General features: G+C 53.8%; 2 protein-coding genes across 4 annotated transcripts in view; one reads left to right on the top strand and one right to left on the bottom strand.

The window, feature by feature from the left end:
• Nucleotides 1–47: 47 nt before the first annotated feature.
• HADHB (hydroxyacyl-CoA dehydrogenase trifunctional multienzyme complex subunit beta) lies at nt 48–17,891 on the bottom strand. Of its 3 annotated transcripts, none has more exons than XM_071417198.1 (16): nt 17,755–17,891; nt 15,362–15,603; nt 14,973–15,014; nt 14,045–14,141; nt 13,024–13,068; nt 12,055–12,154; nt 10,798–10,885; nt 9,193–9,380; nt 8,064–8,244; nt 5,384–5,505; nt 2,751–2,830; nt 2,623–2,670; nt 2,255–2,342; nt 2,098–2,172; nt 1,296–1,460; nt 48–610 (listed from the first exon to the last, which is right to left on the bottom strand). In XM_071417198.1, exons 2-16 carry the CDS (start codon nt 15,426–15,428, stop codon nt 575–577), a joined length of 1,422 nt encoding a protein of 473 aa, XP_071273299.1. In that variant the 5' UTR covers nt 15,429–15,603; nt 17,755–17,891; the 3' UTR covers nt 48–574. The 3 variants fall into 3 exon arrangements, with proteins under 3 accessions (XP_071273299.1, XP_071273301.1, XP_071273300.1); XM_071417200.1 differs by lacking the exon at nt 17,755–17,891 and adding an exon at nt 17,575–17,628; XM_071417199.1 differs by lacking the exon at nt 17,755–17,891 and adding an exon at nt 17,488–17,569.
• HADHA (hydroxyacyl-CoA dehydrogenase trifunctional multienzyme complex subunit alpha) overlaps nt 17,874–19,537 on the top strand; it is a 29,382-nt gene continuing 27,718 nt past the window's right edge. The window contains exon 1 of the mRNA XM_071417186.1: nt 17,874–18,000. Within this exon, the coding sequence (XP_071273287.1) occupies nt 17,913–18,000 (88 nt within the window). The 5' untranslated portion in view covers nt 17,874–17,912. The remainder of the gene's footprint in view (nt 18,001–19,537) is intronic.

The raw sequence follows: 19,537 nt of genomic DNA, 5'->3' as shown, positions 1-19,537 counted from the left end.
TCCCCAAAGCATTTCAGGTGAAGGGAGGGAAAGAAAACAGCCAGAAGTGGGTTTTGTCCTGATTTATTGCAGTTCCATCAGTGACATTCATTCGTCAGATGCAATTTGCTCATTCCAACAGCACTTGGACAGCGTGGAGCAAAGTGCCCCCTCAGAGTCCAGCTCAGCCCCTGGGACTGACCCTGCTGCCCCACTGAGCTGCTCCTCCCCACAGCATTACCTCCCCTCTCAGCCCCTCCACCTCCACTGCTTCACGTGCTCCTGCTCTCCAAACTTAATTCTCCATCCAGAGCTTTGGAATAACTTTTGTTCCCCCGTGGGAGAAATCCTGAAGGGTTACCAGAGGGATCAGACAGTTACAAGGAGCCTGCAGAGACTCAGAGCTGTGTTAACTGCTCCTCTCCTGGAAGTGGAATAGAGCATGCTCATTAGATAAAAATTACTGGCTGAGTAGCTAAAAGGGATTGACAAAGGCCACAAATCCCCTCTCCAAGAAGGATTGGGTGTAGGATTTATTAGTGCATTGAAATGGCATCACCAGGCACAGGGTGGAGGCACAGCACTGCCAGGGCTGTTACTGGGGGTAGAGCTCCACGATCATCGCGTGACCCTGGCAACAGACAGAGACAAAACATCACACAAATGGCTCATTAACAGAGACAGGGCTAATTACTGCTGGCACAGACTCCCATCAAGAACATGAGCCACAGCAGCTGGACACGAGCCCAGGTGTGCCCAGATGTGCCAGAGGCCACTGGCCCCTGGGCTGTGCCAGCTCTGGGGTGGCAGCAGGGCCAGGGCCGTGCCCGTCCCCTGGGCTGGCACTGCTGGGGCACCTCCAGTGCTGGGGCAGCTCTGGGCCCCTCCTGACACGAGAGACCTGCAGGGGCTGGAGCTGGGAAGGGAATGGAGCCCCAGGAGGGGCTGAGGGAGCTGGGCAGGGAATGGAGCCCCAGGAGGGGCTGAGGGAGCTGGGCAGGGAATGGAGCCCCAGCAGGGGCTGAGGGAGCTGGGCAGGGGCTCAGCCTGGAGAAAAGGAGGCTCAGGGGGCCCTTGTGGCTCTGCACAAGTCCCTGCCAGGAGGGCACAGCCAGGGGTGGGAGTCAGGCTCTGCTCCCAGGGAACAGGGACAGGACTGAGTGGTGCTGGGGGCAGCCAGAGGGAGCTCTGAACACGCAGCACGCAGAGCTGGGCTCAGCAGGCAGGATTGCAGAGTCCCAGCAGGATCAGCCCTGCTCTTCCTGCCCTCTCCCAAGGTTCCTCCCTCTCCCCAGGCTGGGGCACAGCACCATTACCTGCCCTCCTGCAGCACAGGCAGCCACCAGGCCGTACTGGCCCCCCTCCTTCTTCAGCCTGTGGGCAGCAGTGATGACCAGGCGGCAGCCAGTGGCCCCAAATGGGTGTCCCAGGGACAGGGAGCCCCCCCAGGTGTTGAACTTGTCCAGGGGAGGGGCTCCAACCTGCAGGGACACAGAGGGACACACCCCATGTCACCTGGCTGGAGAGGGTGACACCTCATCCCCCCAATCCCAACCCCCAGCCTAAAGCAGCTCAGGATGGCTGATGAGGGGATGAAACCATCCCAAAGCAGCTCCTGCTTCACCTGCAGCCCCTCAGGGGAACCCTGCACTGTGCAAGGACTGAGCCCCTCTCGCTGTCCTCCCCACCCTCCTCTACAGGGATTGTGGCTCTGGATCTCCACCTCCTGCCGACAACGGGAACAGCATCCCAAGGAAACCTCATGTCCCAAAGAAACTGCACAAACTGGGATTTGCTAAGCCAAGCTCAAGGAGCATCACTGCTCCTCACAGGACAGAGCCAGAGCCTGGCTGTGCAGCACCAGCACCGGCAGGAGGGAGCCCAGGAACCCCAAAGTTTCACTGAATTGGAGAGAAAAGTGGGTCCAGAGGAGATCCCAGAGCTGCTCCAGGGCTGGAGCCAGGCTGGGAGAGCTGGGGGTGCTCACCTGGAGAGGAAAAGGATCCAGGGAGAGCTCAGAGCCCCTGGCAGGGCCTGAAGGGGCTCCAGGAGAGCTGGAGAGGGGACAAGGGCCTGGAGGGACAGGACAAGGAGGAAAATGTCCTGAGTGTGCCTTACCTTTGACTTCCTGCCCATGTAGTTCTTTGCAAACCAATCTGAATCCATGGCTTTCAGGTTAGCCAGGATCTGGCCCTGCAAGGGAGGAGAGGGTGGGAATTGGGAATAAGCCAAGGCAGATGGCTGCAGGGAGCCACCCCAGCTTTAGAGCACTCACAGCAAAGGCCTCGTGGAACTCAAACACATCGATGTCACTCAGGCTGAGCCCGGCCTTCTCCAGCACTTTGGGAGTGGCATAGGTGGGGCTGAAGGAGGGAAGACACACCAGTCTTGCATCTGTGTTCCCTGTGAGCCCCAGCCTCCCTTTTCCACAGTCACATCCTCCTCTCTGGGCTCATGGCCCATCCCTGTCCAAGGGAGGCACAGCCCCCAGAACTCTTGCTGAGGTGCCCCAGCAATCCTGGGGTGTTCCTGCCACTGCTGCTCTCCCACCTCGTGAAGGCCTGGAGAGATTCAACATTCCCAAAACCACCTCATGGCAGGAGAAGGCTGTTGTGGGAGGGGATGCTCTCCATCTCCACCTACCCCAGGAGCAGCTGGTCCTTGGGATCCTGGGACACGTACACGAAATCCCTGTGCAGGAAAAGGGGCTGTCAGTGCCAGGGAGAGGAGAAGGAAGCAGGAGCAGAGGCCACTGGAGCAGCCCCTCCTACCTTAGGTAGGCCTTTGGTTTGTAGCCCATGGCCAGGGCCTTCTCCTCAGACATGATCAGCATGGCTGACGCTCCGTCGGTCTGGAAAGGGCAGGGAGAAACCAGTGAGGGGTGAGGGACCTGCACACAACGAGCCCCACAGCCCCCAGAAAGAGAGGACCTGACACCAACAGGGCTCCAGGACACCCCACTATGGTAGGGACCTGTAAGTCTCTGTCCAAAGTTTCCCTCATCTGCCTCATGATTGTCATGAAAGGGACAGAGATTGGGAGCAGTGAGGAAAAAGGACCCTGTCTGAAATTTTGGTCTTGTTAGAGAAAGTCACTTCCTAAGGCCCTGAGGCCTGAGCACAGCCCCTGGCATTGCTAAGCTACTGTTCCCAGATGTGTTTGCTGTATGCTACACTGGGCCTAGTGAAAGGAACAAAGGGGCACTGCCCCTTTTGCAACAATAGCCCTGCAAGTTCCCCACCTCTTGGCTTGGCTGGACTTCTCCTGAGGTTTTTGGTGGTCCCCAGAGAAGACCCTCACCTGTTTTACAACCACCATGACAGACGGACTGAGATGGGAGAAGCCTCTCCCTCAAGGACTGAGGCATGAAACCCCTATGTGAAAAAGCTCCCCCTCCTTCCAAGGACTGGGACTGAAACCCCCAAGCCAGGGGAGGTGTGTGGGGGAGGCAAGCTGACCAAAGCCAGATGGATGTTGCAGGTGTGAGCAGTGGACCAAGAAGATGATGGCTCTCACCCACTGCTGAGAACACAGACTGTGTGTACCCTTCTTCAAATACCTTTTTTTCCCCAGTAAATCCAATAGACTACTTTTGATTCAATTGCAAGATTCATCCCCTTCCCCCATCAAAAAAAAAAAAAAAAAAGAGTATAATAGGAGTTTGGATGAACTGCAACCCTGAGATCTCCCCAAACATGACCTGGTGAACTCCATTGCTGGACATCAGAGGACTTTGCTGTTCTACATTTGGTAGCTCTATACCTTCCTTTCTCTTCCTCCCTCTTTTCCCTTATTTTTCTCTTTTCCCCAATTCCTGCCCAACACATTTTGCTGTGGTTATTCAATAAAGGTGCATTTGTTTGGATTATCACTGCACCCTCTGTGCCGTGTGGGTTTTTGCACTCTGAGATCAACCCAGGAACCATCACAAAACCCGTTCATGAGGATGGATGATGACAGGACCAAAGGACAAGGCTGATTGATCACTGGTGATGCCAGCACACACAGTGCTGAAGCACCTCCTCACAGCCCACAGGCACAGCTCCCCCTGTCTCACCCAGGACAGAGGAGCCTGGGAGCCCTGCTAGGCCTGGGACAAGCTGGTGACCCCAAACACTCAGCTGTCCTCCCAGTTCCATCCCAAAAATGAGAATAATTCTGGGATGACACAAGCCCCAGGCTCACCACATGACAAAAATGTGGGTTATCATTAAACCCACTTATTGTGTGTTTGGCACATCAAATCATGGAATGGTTTGGGTGGGATGGGACCTTAAAGCACATCCAGTTCCATGGGCAGGGACACATCCCTGTTCCCTTTGCTCCAAGTGCTCAGAGTTTTTACCTTTTATGTATTTTCCATATATTTGTAGCTTTGTAGACTGTTAAATGCTTTGCTATGACTTCCAGTGCTTTTCCAGCAGTGAACAAACTCTTATTGATGCATTCCTAAAATATTGTTTACTTTGTCCTGTTACTCCTCCAAGAACTTTTTATTTTGCACCATGGAATCACAGACATGATAAAGGTAGGGTAGGAGATGGGGGGGAGAGCTCCCATGGGGCAGAAGCCAGGGAGGAATCACTTAACCAACTGCTCCTCTACCTGGACAATATTGGCTGGGTATTCTAATTGCCCCACCTTGTATGAAATGGTACAAATCTAATTCAGGATGTGGATTTTTGCCACATTCTGTACCTGAAGGCTCTCAAGGAAAGGTTTAGTTTTATACTGTCATTCTAGTGTTGTCTGGCAAAGTTTGTGTTCTATTTCCAGGCATCACAAGCCCCAGTGTCCAGCCTGGCCTTGGGCACTGCCAGGGATCCAGGCTGGGCACCCTGTGCCAGGGCACAATTCCCAATTCCCAAGATCCCATCCAGCCCTGCCCTGTGACACTGGGAGCCATTCCCTGGCTCCTGTCCCTCCAGAGCTGGGGCTGCCCCTGGATCCCAGGCAGTGCCCAAGGCCAGGCTGGATGGGACTTGGAGCCACCTGGGACAGTGGAAGGTGTCCCTGCCCATGGCAGGGGTGGCACTGGATGAGATTTAAGGTCCCTTCCAACCCAAACCATTCCATGATCCTGTGAACCCAGACTCTAAACCCACTGACTTCAGTTGTACAACGTGACCAATCCCAGCCTGGGACAGAATCCCTACAAGGGCTTTTCAAGGACTGACCCTCATTGAAGCAGCTACAGAGAAGCAAACAGGTCAAACATCCCAAAACTTCAGGGCTTTTGTTATGGATTTTAAAATGAAACAATCCAATACCCAAATCCACCAGAGTACAACCTGGAAAATCTGGAAATTAAAAGGGTCAATCCCAGATGACACCAGCTAAGGGAGGCAGAGGGTCAGGTGCACAGTTCTCCCCCCTGGATGACAATACTGGGAACAGGAATTACCAGGAAGGAGGAGTTGGCTGCTGTCACTGTTCCATAGGGCTTGACAAAGGCTGGCTTCAGTTTTCCCATCTGCTCCAGGGAGGACGGGCGGATCCCGTTGTCTTTGGTAACTGTGTCTTTGCCTGGTGAAGGAAAAAAAGGACATTTCAACTACAAAAAGCAGCCATGCACAAGGATTTCATCATCAGGACTCCAGGGGGGAGAAAAAAAATCAGAGAATTGTGGGGGTCAGGACAAGCATGAGGAGGGAAAAAAGGAAAATGTGTTTGTGGCATCAGGATACTTAACGTGGCTAAAAACAGCACTGAAAAATTGAAGCTATCTCACTTTTCCTCAGATGACAGCAAAAACAAAGTGCTGCCATCTGTTTACTGGAAGGAAAAATTACCACATGGGAAACCCAGTTGAGAAAAGAATTTAAATTTAGGTTAAAAAGCCTAAATGGAGAATTGGCCTTAAATCAGTTTACATTTACATGCTGAGTTTGAGGAATAAAGAGCACTGGGAAACCCCAAATATATCCAACTGCTAAATAAGCCTGTTAAGAGAAAGTACTAATTTTATCATAAAGACCACATGGAACCATGGATCTGCAAGGAAAGTTTCTCCAGGATACCAATCAGAGTCCCCAAATGAACAGGTATTGCAGCCAAGTGTGTCCCCTGGCTCCTGGGGGGAGAGGGGGACACCAGCACAGGTTTAAAGGCTCTCCCCAGACTATTTCACCTCCCAGCAAGGAGTGTGAGGCCTGGTGAACTGGAACCTGCCACATTGCAGCACCTGAGTGACCAGACTGGGATTTTGTTGGGCTGGTGTGTGTTGTTGATATTCTGGGGTATAAAGGTGGTTTCTCTTGTCTGGAGGAAGAGCAGGGGGGTTCCATGGCCAACTGTCCTGATTTTCCCTGCTCTGTCACCTCATTAGCACAGATGTGGGGTTGGCAAGAAAAAATTTAGATATGTAAAGGTAGGACAGAGGGCAGGGTTAGATGGGGATTTTTGAAGGAGGTTTGAATGAGTTAGAGAGGGCATCTCTGAGCTTTTTAGATTATATGGTTTATTTGGGAATAAATTTTCTTATCTACTGCATAGGCAGGAAGGGTGAGTTCTGCTCACATCTTTACTGCATGGCTCAGAAGGTCACAAGACCTTTTAAGGAATTATTGACCAATAAAACACTGCCAACAAGGATATTTATATTTTTGACCCAATCCTTAAATATTTCACCTTATGGACTCGTGCTATAGTGTAAGCTTTCTTAGCCAATCAGATATGACACACAAACCTACAGTACTGCATTCTAAACTCCTTGTTCACCTCTGTAACTACTTTATTTTTCTGTATCTTGAACTCTAAAACTCTAAACTTTCCTTTACTTAGTTTAACATGTCTCTGCTTTAAACTATAAATCCACATTCTCGCTTTTAGCATTTATGTTCCGAAGTCTTTGGAACATAATTTCAATATATCAATAGTTTCAAATCCTGTGTTTAATTCTAAGCTTGGCTTACAGGCCCAAAGTTCTGAGAATTCTTTGCATTTCAGGTTCCAACAGGGTTAGATGGGATATTGGGAAAGATATGGGGCAAGGATATTGGGGGCAAGGATGTGGGGGCAAGGATGTGGGGGCAAGGATATTGGGGGCAAGGATATTGGGGGGCAAGGATATTGGGGGCAAGGATATGGGGGGCAAGGATATTGGGGCAAGGATATTGGGGGCAAGGATATTGGGGGCAAGGATATTGGGGGGCAAGGATATTGGGGGCAAGGATATTGGGGGCAAGGATATTGGGGGCAAGGATATTGGGGCAAGGATATGGGGGGCAAGGATATTGGGGCAAGGATATTGGGGCAAGGATATTGGGGGGCAAGGATATTGGGGGGCAAGGATATGGGGGGCAAGGATATGGGGGGCAAGGATATTGGGGCAAGGATATGGGGGGAAGGATATGGGGGGAAGGATATTTTAGGGCAAGGATATTGGGGGGCAAGGATATGGGGGCAAGGATGTGGGGGGCAAGGATGTGGGGGCAAGGATATGGGGGGCAAGAATATGGGGGGCAAGGATATTGGGGGGCAAGGATATTGGGGGGCAAGGATATTGGGGGGCAAGGATATTGGGGCAAGGATATTGGGGGCAAGGATATTGAGGGCAAGGATATTGGGGGCAAGGATATTTTAGGGCAAGGATATTGAGGGCAAGGATATGGGGGGCAAGGATATGGGGGCAAGGGCGTGGGGGGCAAGGATGTGGGGGCAAGGATGTGGGGGGCAAGGATGTGGGGGCAAGGACACTGGGGGCAAGGATGTGGGGGCAAGGATGTGGGGGCAAGGATATTGGGGGCAAGGACACTGGGGGCAAGGAACTCATCCCTGGGAGGGTGGGGAGGGACAGGGATGGAATTCCCAGAGAATTCCCTGCCCCAGGATCCCTGTAAGCATTTAAGGCCAGGCTGGACACTGGGGCTGGGAGCACCCTGGCACAGTGGAAGTTGTCAGGGCAGGAACTGGGTGATGTTCAATGTCCCTTCCCACCCAACCACCCCACAGTTGTGTGTTTCCACCTTCAGCCATCCCGTTTCCAAACGCCTCCCCACGCCAGCAGCTCTCCAGCAGGGACACACATCCTGACAAAACCCACCCAGTCCCCCAGCAGCCAGGGCTGGCCCTGGCACTGTCACCTGGCACTTTGAAGGGCACCACATCCTGCAGCAGCCCCTCGTCCTGGGCTCTCTTGGCCAGCGTGTGGGAGCGCAGCGCGTACTCGTCCTGCTCCAGGCGCGAGACGCCGAAGGCGGCGGCCAGGCGGTCGGCAGAGTGCCCCATGGTCTCGCTGGTGGAGAACTCTGCCACAGCTGGGAGCTGCCACCAGGGAGGGAGAGTCAGCACAGCTGGGAAAAAAACCTCCTGGCAGCACACAGAGCTGAGCCCCATGGTTCAGCTTCCTGAAGACATCCAGCCCCTGGCAGGATTTGGCCAGGAACAGGAATCATAAAGGATATTTAATCAAATTAATCAAATATACTGAGGGTATTCCTAATACTAAGGAGGTTACTGCTGTTATCTAGTAAAATTTCTCTGACCCTAGAATGCCTCTGACACTTCAGAATAACCTTTATATTTATGGGGAAAAAACACTTCTATTTCTGTCATCTGCAGCACAGTTTTGTCGCAGACATCTTTCATGAAAAATCCTTTCTTAGGATTTTTCCTTGTGAGAAGCTGCAGTTTCAGCAACCAAAAGGAAACAATGGTTATCTGCTGCTGTGGAATGCAACAGGTAAACCCATGATTGGTCTCCTGTGGATGTTTGGATTTCCTGACAACTCATGGCAGAGCTGGCTCTTGCTCTCTGTCTGAGACACAGATCTTTGTTATTCATTCTTTTCTATTCTTAGCTTAGCTAGCTTCTGAAGAAACCTTTTCCTTTCTATTTCTTTTTAGTATAGTCTTAATGTAACATATATCATAAAATAATAAATCAAGCCTTCTGATCATGGACTCAACATTCTTGTCTCTTCTTCATCCTGAAAACCCTTGTGACCACAGTCACACAGTTTGTCCAGGAGTTGCAGGAGGTTTTGCATAAGTTGGGTTTACTGAAGATGAGCATGTGGGAAGGAAAAGCAGAGGCCCAAATGCTGTGAGATGCATTAACCAGTGATTTAACCCAAAGCAGAGGACAGAGATTGATCATAGTGAACCCCAGGAGCCACCTCACCCATCTTAAATCCTCCCCCATCAAGGGCTGTTCACACCCTCTAAACCAGTTCACCAAACATTTAAATGCCTGAAAAACCAAAAAAATACCTCGGGAGCAAAGTAGTCGGGGCGAATTTTGGAAATGAGGGAGAGCTTCTGGCCCAGGGTCTTGGCTCTGTTCAGGGTCAGCATGGTCTTCCTCATCTTCCTGCTGTGGCGGATGGGGACGTCGGACATGAGCTCCACGCCGCCGGCCACCACCACGTCACACTGGCCAGCTGCAATCATCCCCACCCCTGCAGGGACAGGAACACTGCCAGGACAGGGCCACTCACCCCCTTGCTGGATGCTGAGAGTTTCAGACTTTCTGTGCTGACACACTCTGAGCCCCAGGAGAGCACTGCATTTGACCTGAGGCTGTGGAGAAGTTTCCAGAATTGATTGAGAGCACTGGGATTGTGGGTGTGGAGTTGGGTAGAAGTGTGTGATGTCACAGGGTGGAAAACTTGGAGTTTGGGGTTTTAGGATATGGTAATAAATATGGGGCAGGATGGAGGTTTTAGGGTGGTGGCAGGTCCTTCTTTACCTTCTTCCTTCTTCAAGGGTTTGGGTGGGTTTTGTAACTGGACAGAAAAGTCCACATTGCAGACTTTGACTGATTAATTATTGGGTTAAAAGTGAAAATAATTTAGGTGTCATTTCTTAATTGGATAATTCAGCCCAAGAGATAGTTGGCCATTTTGTGCCTTGTTAATGAAGAACTACAGAACTCACTGCTGTGAGAGTGTAACACAGGTAAGAAATAACAAACACCTGAGTCTGAATGTGAACTATCCTCTGGAGTGCCTTCAATCCTGACCTCAACAAGGAAAAAGGGAAGTTGAAAACAGGCACCCCAACAGAGGCCTGGCCACTCCTGCACTCCTCCTGCAGCCCCTGGCCATGGCTGGGTTATACATGACCTGCTGTCACTTGGCTGCCACTTGTCCTTGTCACACAGAGCAGGGAGGGAAGGACAGCCCCAGCAGTTGGAGCTGTGTCTCCATTTTTTAGCCCTGGTTAGGCTAAGCCAAAGATAAAAGGAGCAACTTTCTCACCATGGTCAGTCTTTACCTCCCAAACAAACACAGACACTGGGCAGAGATGCTGCTGCAGGCCTACAGCAGACCTCAGTTCATGTTGTATTTTGTTGGCTAAAAAAAACTTCCACAGAATCACTGAGGCTGGAAAAGACCTCCCAGACCATCAAATCCAACCTCTGACTGATCTCCACCTTGTCACCAGCTCAGAGCACTGAGTGTCATGTCCAGGAATTCCTTGGACACTTCCAGGGATGGGGACTCCACCATTCCCTGGGCAGCTCCTTCCAGTGCCTGACCACACTTCCCAGGGAAAAAACCCTCCTGATGTCCATCCTGACCCTGCCCTGGCCCAGCTTGAGGCTGTTCCCTCTCATCCTGTCCCTATTCCCTGGGAGCAGAGCCCAACCCCCTCTGTCTGTTCCCTCCTGTCAGGGACTTGTGCAGAGCCACAAGATTCCCCCTGAGGCTCCTTTTCTCCAGGCTAAATCCCTTTTTCCTTCCATTCCAGCATTTCTTCAGTTGGTTTTTTTTGGTTTTTTTACATTCACAAGCAGTGCCAGCTGAATAAAAGCTGTAAAAGAATTCCCAGGCTCCCTCTCAACCCCACAGCTTGTTCTTGCAGCCCACATACCCGTGGTCATGGCCTGGTTTGAGGAAATGCAGGCCATGGTGACGGTGTGGGCCGGAGTTTTGTCGGAGAATCCCGCTCCCAAGGCAGCCTGCAACAACAAAAAGGGGATGTTAAACCTACAGCTGCTGCTCCCAACCAGAGCTGCCCCTGCCCAGCACATCTTGGCAGCTGGAGATGAAGACAGAGACGTGGAGTTTTCATCCAGTAATTATGGCAGCAGCTCTTCCCCTCCCCAGGCTCTGGAGCCGGAGCTGAGGCTGCACTGAGAACAATCACTGCCCCTCAAGGCTTTTTAACAAACTAATCACACCCCACATTAAAAAAAAACACATCAAAAGAGCCTCCAACTACTCAACATCAACTTTGCTTCACCTTATTGGCAAAGGCAACATGTGAAAAGGGTGATTTAGAGCACTCAGCACAAGGCTGAGTGGCTTCACAGAGAGCAGCAAACTGCAGAGCAGTGACTCATCTGAGCAGCCCAGAGACCTTCCCTGCTTGGGATGTGGCCAAGTAGTTGAAAGTTCAGCAGTTGTTCCCCAGTTAAAATTACCCTGCAGCCCCATCTGACTGGCAGGTGACCAAAGGCAGGCCTTGCACTCACGAGGCTGAGGCTGCACAGGCAGCCCAGGTTACATCATGCATTTATCCAGGTGCAGAGGCTGCAGGTTAGCAAGGATCAGGCTGCCTGGCACATGACTCCTGAGGCTCAGCTGCTCTGGGGATAATGCAGGAATTGTGTTTTCTGGCTGCTGGAACAAAGAGCAGCAAAGCTGCTCCACTTCAAATCCTGAGAATGCTGGGTCTGAGCAGGCAGCTCAAATAAATAAATACCACAAGAAAACAAACCCTCACTGCACACTCTGCTCCTGCTCCTGCTCCTCCCAGGATATTGGGGAGGGAAGTGCTCAATCCAACTGGTGTTTAGGAGCTCAGGGATCAGCAATCCTCAACAAAACTTTCCCATGCAGGGAAGAGTCAAGCAGAGGCTCCACAGCATTGAAATATGAAAATCTGATAAAAAATTATGCCAAATGAAATCTGTAGCAGATTTTAACAGGCAGCAGAGAATCACAAAATAACTTTCCTTATAGTCCCAGGCACTCATTTAACAGACAATACTACACGACTACTTCATACTTTCAAATCATATATAAACAAACAATAATAATGGGATATCATTTTTTAGCAAGGATCTGTCATGTTCAGAGCAGTTGCAGAAATCAGACTCCCAGGGGAATGCTGCACAGAACCCACCTCTCTGGCAACGTTACTGGTTTTCACCTCCTGGATAACTGTGCCATAAACAATGTAATCAACAACATCCCTTGGGACACTGGTCCGGGTCAGCAGGCCCCTAAGGAGAGGATCAAAACAAAGGGAATTTGCATCACATAAATAAAAACCTCTCCAACACCCTTTTCCTGCCAGCTTGGCTGCAGAACAGGGCAACAGCAGAGCCACAGCTTCTGTCCCCCCACTCAGAAGAAATCTCATGTGCATGTGGGTCTGTGGGAATTGTAGCTGATTGTGGGCTGCAATCAGTCTTGGTGATAATTTCACTATAAATCATTACAGAACTTCATTAAAGCAATTACTTCATAGCCCTTACACCTCTCCTTCCACAAAATGCTTCACAGAATGATCAAATCCCAGAATGGTTTGGGTGGGAAGGACCTCAAAGCCCATCCAGAGCCACCCCAGAGATGACAGGGACATTTCCACTGTCCCAGGGTGCTCCCAGCCCCATCCAGTGTGGCCTTGGGCACTGCCAGGGATCTAGGGGCAGCCATCTCCAGGCTTCTCCAGAGCACTTTGCTCTGCCTCTCAACAAAACAAACCCACTGCTATTGACCCTCTGAACAGGAGGGTTACAGAATTAGATCAATGTCCTTGTTGGCACTTCATTTCCTCTGTGTTGACCAGGTTGTTTTTCCCACCAGATGTGAGCACAACTCAATAGCAGCTCTGATGTCTGTGTCTGGGAAACAACAGCTGGGAATCAAATTCACTAAAACCTGTCACCAGCAGCATCTCTTTGTATCAACACCAACCTACTGAAAACCCCAAAAACAACACAAACCCCACTGCTTAAGCCACCCACTGCTGTGGAGGGAGGCCAGGAGAAATAAAGCACCTGAGCTGTTCAGAGCCTTGGCTCTGCAACCCTGAAGCCTCAGCAATTTAACAGGAATGCTGAGCCCCTCCAGTGCTCCATTTACTTACTGCAGTGCTGCTCTGGCTAAGTCATGTGGCATCAGATCAGCATACCTGGAAGGTGAAGAGCAGAGGAAGAAACTCAGGGGTGTGAGAAATCAGTGCAGAATTCTCAGAAATCAGGACAGAATTCTCCTGTGAGCAGCAAGAACTGGGGATGGACCAGAAATGCTCCACTGAGCTTCTGAGCAAACATTTCAAGGAATCACAGATTGGTTTGGGTTGGAAGAGTCACTAAAGCCCATCCAGTGCCACCCCTGCCATGGCAGGGACACCTCCCAGTGTGCCAGGGTGTCCCAGTGTCTAGCCTGGCCTTGGGCACTGCCAGGGATCCAGGCTGGGCACCCTGTGCCAGGGCACAATTCCCCATTCCCAAGATCCCATCCAGCCCTGCCCTGTGGCACTGGGAGCCATTCCCTGGCTCCTGTCCCTGCAGGCCTTGTCCCCAGTCCCTCTGCAGCTCTCCTGGAGCCCCTTCAGGCCCTGCCAGGGGCTCTGAGCTCTCCCTGGCTCCTTCTCCTCTCCAGGTGAGCACCCCCAGCTCCCCCAGCCTGGCTGCAGAGCAGAGGGGCTGCAATCACTGCCCTAAACCCACAGAAAAGCAGCAGGGATGGGATAAAGAAATCCCTTCTCCATCCTAACAGTCAGGTGTGGCTCTAATTCAGCTGTGGATTTGGTGGCACAACAATCCAGGAAGAAGAGCCTACAGATGATTCTTGGCCCTGCCAAGTCCTGTCAAACTTGTTGCTTCATCTGCTGTAAATTCTCCAGCTGCTTCCTGTAGACATGCTCCATAAATCCTCACTCTTCCCAGGATTCAAACAGAGGGCCAACCTTCTTCAAACCACATTTCCTGCACTAAATAAACTGCAAGAACTGCAGCAGCCCAACTCAGGGCACCTCCTGAGCCTTTAGGCCCAAGAATAATTACATTAAAATGAACAAGTGAGGGTTTTTTTTTCACAGAAAGAGTTGAGTTCTAAGCAAGTCAGGGGGTGTTTTCTGGGTTTTACCCCTCTCTGATACTCACGTGGTGCCAGACTGCAGAAAGGGAATGCGGACACCTTCCACCACCACCACATTCTTCACCCCACTTCTGGCCAAGCTCTTCTTTGTCTTTGGCTGAGCTGTGAAGAGAGAAGTGATGGTGACAAGAATATCAGCAATTTTCACACAGATCCTGCAAAGATTTCTAGAAAATAAAGAGAAATGGCCTTTTTTGGTGTGTAAGTGAAAGGCAGGGAAGGTAGGACACCTGAGCTGGAATCTTGGAATGGTTTGGGTAGGAAGGGACCTCAAAGCTCATCCAGTGCCATGGGCAGGGACACCTTCTGCTATCCCAGTGTGCCCCAAGCTCCATCCAGCCTGGACTGGAATACTTCCAGGGATGAGGCCTGTCCCTCATCACCCTCACAGCCAAGAACTTCTTCCTAATGGGAAGAAATTCCCTAAGACAAGGGATGTAATGACCCAGCACCATTCCAAGGCCAGTGGCCAGGACAAAACTCCAGCACTGCTTGGAAATTCCTTCAGGCTCTTCCCAAAACCCAGGGGATAATGGGGAGCTGCTGTCCAGGCCTGCTCCCAAAATCCCAAAGCCTGAGTCACCTGAGCAACCCTCACAGTGAACCCAGAGCATGGATCACCCCAACCACTCCCTGTGGACTGTGACTAAAAACTGGGAATGGCTGCTGGGAGCCAGGGGCACACTGGGAATGGCTGCTGGGAGCCAGGGGCACACTGGGAATGGCTGCTGGGAGCCAGGGCACTCAGAGGATGAGAGGACTCTTGTGCAGAGACTCTTGTGCTGCAAACACTGGTTTGCCTGAAGTTTTCCTTGCTTGCAGCTTTTCAGGGAATGCCTGAACCACTCTGCATTCTGCACCATTTCTAAGATTTAAGCTTCCAAAACAGCCCCGTGTAGCACACTTAGTGACATTCTGGTGTTTTCCCCTTACCTGCAGATTGGAACTGCGAGGAGCAGCTGAGTGATCGAGTAACTGGAAAACAAGAAAGGGAAAAAAATAATGCCAGAAAATGTTAGAAACAGTTCTAGTCTCTGCAAGAAGGGTTAGAAAAGCAAATAATGTCACTGTAAGACACCTGACCACCTATGTTGGGTGGTTTACTCTGTCCAGAAACCTGACACGCTTTCTGTTAACTCAAGACTCCTCCCCATATGATGCAGGAAGGGACAAACAAGGCAACAATGTAATTGAGATTAAAAAATAAACACTGTCAGCCTTTTAAAGGTGAGAATGGGACAGATTCAGGCCCCAGCATCCATTCCAAACCCAACACTTCAAGCAGAGGTTTATGGCCACCAATGAAAGCCAAAGGTACTCACAGGCCCCAGCAGCCCAGGCTGAGGACACGGGGAGGTTCCGCAGGGCAGAGCTCAGCATGGAACTCATTTTGGGATCTAGGGAAAGGCTGGGCTCAGTCCAAGCTCCTCTGTCCAGAACAATCCCAAGGGAAGAGTCCTGCCTGCCTCACACAGAGCCAGCAAGGTGAGGGGCACACACACTGCAAGGGCAGCAGCAGCAGCACAGGAATCAGCTCCCAGCACGCTCAGAGCCTGGCTTGTGCCTGTGAATAAATACTGCCCAGTGAGCTTCTCAATTCCCTCCCAGGACCTGCTGCTCCTCCACTTCCCACTGGAAAATTGTCCCAGTGCCCAGGCAGCCCTGCTGCCAGCAGGGCCTCCTGACACCAGCAGTGTCCTTGGCACCCCTGCCCCTCGTCAGCCCCTGGTGCCAGCCTGAGCGCCAGGAGCTCCTGTTGTGCATCCCCGTGGCAAACAGAGCAAGTTCAGGTCCTCCAGCCCCAAAAACCCCTCTGCAGCTTCCCCAAATCATGTTTCCCTACAAACAAACCCTCATCTCCAGGTTTTATTGCCCAGGGATGGCCCTCACAGCTCCAGGATTTGTTTGATCCGTGCCAACGTTCATCTCCCTCTGTCACACTTTGGGGTTCAAATCTTGGCACTTTCTCTCCCAAGCACAAAGTTTTTCCATGGAGGGGCACAGGAACACCCATAGTCCCAAACCCAGCCCTCTGCAGCTCCCCAAAACTCAGCACAAGCTGCCAGTCACCCCCTTTGACACCTCCCAGCTGCAGCTCCACACCTGGAACGTGCCCCTTCCCAGCCCCAGGCTCCTCCTGCCAACAAAGATCCCAAAACCAAACCTTTCCAGGGCATCCTGCTCCTCCTCCACCTGTGCCAACCTCCCTCCCCACACCTGATTGAGGCTTTTCCCTAAATTTTCCCTGCCCAGCTGACAAAAGTTTCTCCCAAGTGTAACCTCCTCCTCCCTCCCACACTGCACAGCCATCCCCTCCTGGTACACCCCTGTTCCTGCACCCCCCAAACACCCCCAACCTCCTCATTTTCGCTGCTCCCCTGGCACCCCAAGGGCTCAGCCCTGTCTACACAAATCACCAGGGCAAAGCTCCTTGCAGAGCCAGGATTTGCCTGGATTCCACAGCTGAGCTGGGCTCCGTGACCCTCAGGGATCCCTTCCAACTTAGGATAATCCCCAATTCCATGGACAGGCCCTGCTCCCTGCCCATCCCCACACACCCTGACATTTTCACTGTGCAGCACCATCAGCCGGGGACTCCCAGCAGCCACCCCAAACACACCCGTGCTGCTGCTCTCAGCCACCTGCAAACCCCACTCGTCCACTCAGGGCCGACTCCCGACCCCTCCCGCCCAGGACCAACCCCTCGGGCCCTTCATCCATCCCGGCCCGACCCCCCGGGCCCTGCTCATCTTTTCCCAGCCCTTCCCTACCACATCCACCCAGAACGAACCCCCCGACTCCCCTCGCTTCCACCCAGAACGAGCCCCCCGACTCCCCTCAGGTCTCCCCGTCCACCCAGAACGAAGCCCCCAACTCCCCTCACTTTTATTCAGAATGAACCCCTCAACTCCTCTCACTTCCACCCAGAACGAACCCCCCGACTCCCCTCATTTCCATCTGGGATAAACCTCCCGACTCCCCTCACTCCTACCTGGAACGAGCCCCCCGACTCCCCTCGCGTCTCCCCGTCCATCCAGAACGAGCCCCCCGACTCCCCTCACTTCTTTCGGAACAAACCCCCCGACTCCCCTCACTTTTATTCGGAACGAGCCCCCCAACTCCCCTCACGTCTCCCCGTCCATCTGGGACCGTTCCCCGACTCCCCTCACGTCTCCCCGTCCATCTGGGACCGCTCCCCGACTCCCCTCACGTCTCCCCGTCCATCTGGGACTGCTCCCCGATTCCCCTCACGTCTCCCCGTCCATCGGAACGAGCCCCCCGACTCCCCTCACGTCTCCCCGTCCATCCGGCACCGCCCCCCGGCGTCACTTCATCCTTCCCCCGCCCACTGACGACCGACCCCCGACCCTCTGCTCCAGCCCGGACCGAGCCGCCTACCCCTACCCCCCCACGCCTTTCCCCGGGACTGACTCCCGACTCTTCTCACCCTTCGCACACTCCCGTCCACCCAGCACAGAGCCCGTGACCGCCCCGTGCCCTCTTCTGTCCCCTCCCGTCCGCTCCCGCCGCTCACCTCCGCCCTCACCCCGCTCTGCCGCCGCCGCGCCGCCACTCACCAAGGGCCCCGCGTCCCCCCCCACCCTCCGGGCTGACCACCGCACGCCTGACCCACACCTCTCCCTCCGCCGCCGCTCCACAGCCCCTCCCCGGCTTCTCCCGCAATCCGCTCCAGCTCGGTGCGGATTGAAAATACCTAAAACACCGCGGAGAGCGGAGGAGAAGGAGGCAGCGTTGTGTTGGCGGCAGCGAAGCGCGCGGGCAGCGCGGCGGGCGGGCGCGGGCGGGGCGCCGTGGGCGGGGCGGGCGCGGGCAGGCCCCTGGCGGCCTCTCCCTCATTCGACCTCGGCGAAGATGGCGGCGGCGGTGCGAGCCATCGGCAGCCTCGGCCGCCTCCCGGCCGCCGCCAGGGCCGGCCCGGCACGGCACACCCCGCCCCGCGGTGAGCGAGGGGATGGCGGGGAGCGGGAGCGGCTGGCGTGCGGTGTCCCCCGCGTGAGGGGAGCACCGGGGGATGGGGGCAGTGAGGGGTAAGGGACAGAGATACCGGAGGGGCACGGAGGGGACACTGAGGGAAAGGGAGCGCTGGCGGGCAGGGGGACAGCGAGGGGGCACCGAAGGGTTGGGGAGCACTGAGGGAGCGAGGACTGGAGTGGGATGGGGTCCACTGAGGAGTTAGTTTTGGGAGGACGGTGAGGAGACACTGAGAGGTGAGGGTAGAGGGGGCGAGGGTCGGGGTGGTGTTGGGGGGATGAGGAACAGAGGATCCCAAAGAGGATTTCCCGGTGCTGGAGCAGGAGTTGGGGGTGTCCGGCGGTCCTGAAGGGCTCTCCGGGTGCTGTGGCCTTGAGGGCCATGAGGTGTTCCCAGGGACGGGACTGTGACTGGAACAGGAGACCCTCGGGGTAGCTGTGGGGTGGGAGGTGTCCCTACGTGTGTCTGTGCCCCGTGTGAAGGGTTTGTCCCCATGGCCTGCGAGTCACCCGGGGGATCCCTGGCAGGTCCCCAAGGTCTGTCCCCCCATGTCCTGGGGTCTCTCGGGGGTGCCCCCATAGGGGACATTCTGCCCTGCCAGTCCTTGCACAGGGACATATTGTGGGAACCTCTGAGCAGTTCTGGGGGGTTCCTGTGACCTGGCACTGAGGGGGGGACACACCCTCCAGTCAGGATGGTCCCTGCACGTGAGCTGAGCCCACAGGGAGAGAGTGTCCTTGTGCCTGACACATGTGCCTGTCCCAGTGCCCCGAGAGCCTGCTTGGAAAGGAGAGGATGTCCCCATGCCCTTGGCAGTCTGGATCCTGTGGCTGCCTTCCAGGCAGGCAGGTGTATCCATGGGAAGGGGGATCCCTGTAATCCCTGGGACCCTGTAATCCCATTTGCTTGGGGGAGGGTGTCTGCAGGTGCTCCGTGATCCCTCAGCTGGGAGAATTGGTGTTCAGGCTGGAGAGGAGAAGGCTCCAGGGAGCAGGAGAGGCCCTAAAGGGGCTCCAAGAGAGCTGCAGAGGGACTGGGGACAAGGCCTGCAGGGACAGGAGCCAGGGAATGGCTCCCAGTGCCACAGGGCAGGGCTGGATGGGATCTTGGGAATGAGGAATTGTGCCCTGGCAGGGTGGGCAGGCCCTGGCACAGGGTGCCCAGAGCAGCTGGGGCTGCCCCTGGATCCCTGGCAGTGCCCAAGGCCAGGCTGGACACTGGGGCTGGGAGCAGCCTGGGACAGTGGGAGGTGTCCCTGCCATGGCAGGGGTGGCACTGGGTAAGCTTTAATGTTCCTTCCCACCTAAACCATCCTGGGATTCAGTGATTCCATGATTTTGTGTGGGGCATCTCCTTTGCCAGCTCGGGCAGGGCTGTGGCTCTCTCCTGCCTCTTCACAGAGCTGCCTTGTTGTTTCCTGGCTACCAAGGCAGGGAATCCCCAGGAGCCCTGGGAAAGCCAAAGGGCCTGGCTGGGAAGCTCTGGAAACCTCATATTTGAGCACT

The sequence above is a fragment of the Agelaius tricolor genome, unplaced genomic scaffold (genome assembly GCF_023055355.1).
Source record: "Agelaius tricolor isolate 1412-34295 unplaced genomic scaffold, bAgeTri1.0.p SCAF_68, whole genome shotgun sequence".
NCBI lineage: Eukaryota > Metazoa > Chordata > Aves > Passeriformes > Icteridae > Agelaius > Agelaius tricolor.
Note: the sequence above shows the minus strand (reverse complement) of the source record. Positions and strands in the feature narration are given on the sequence as shown.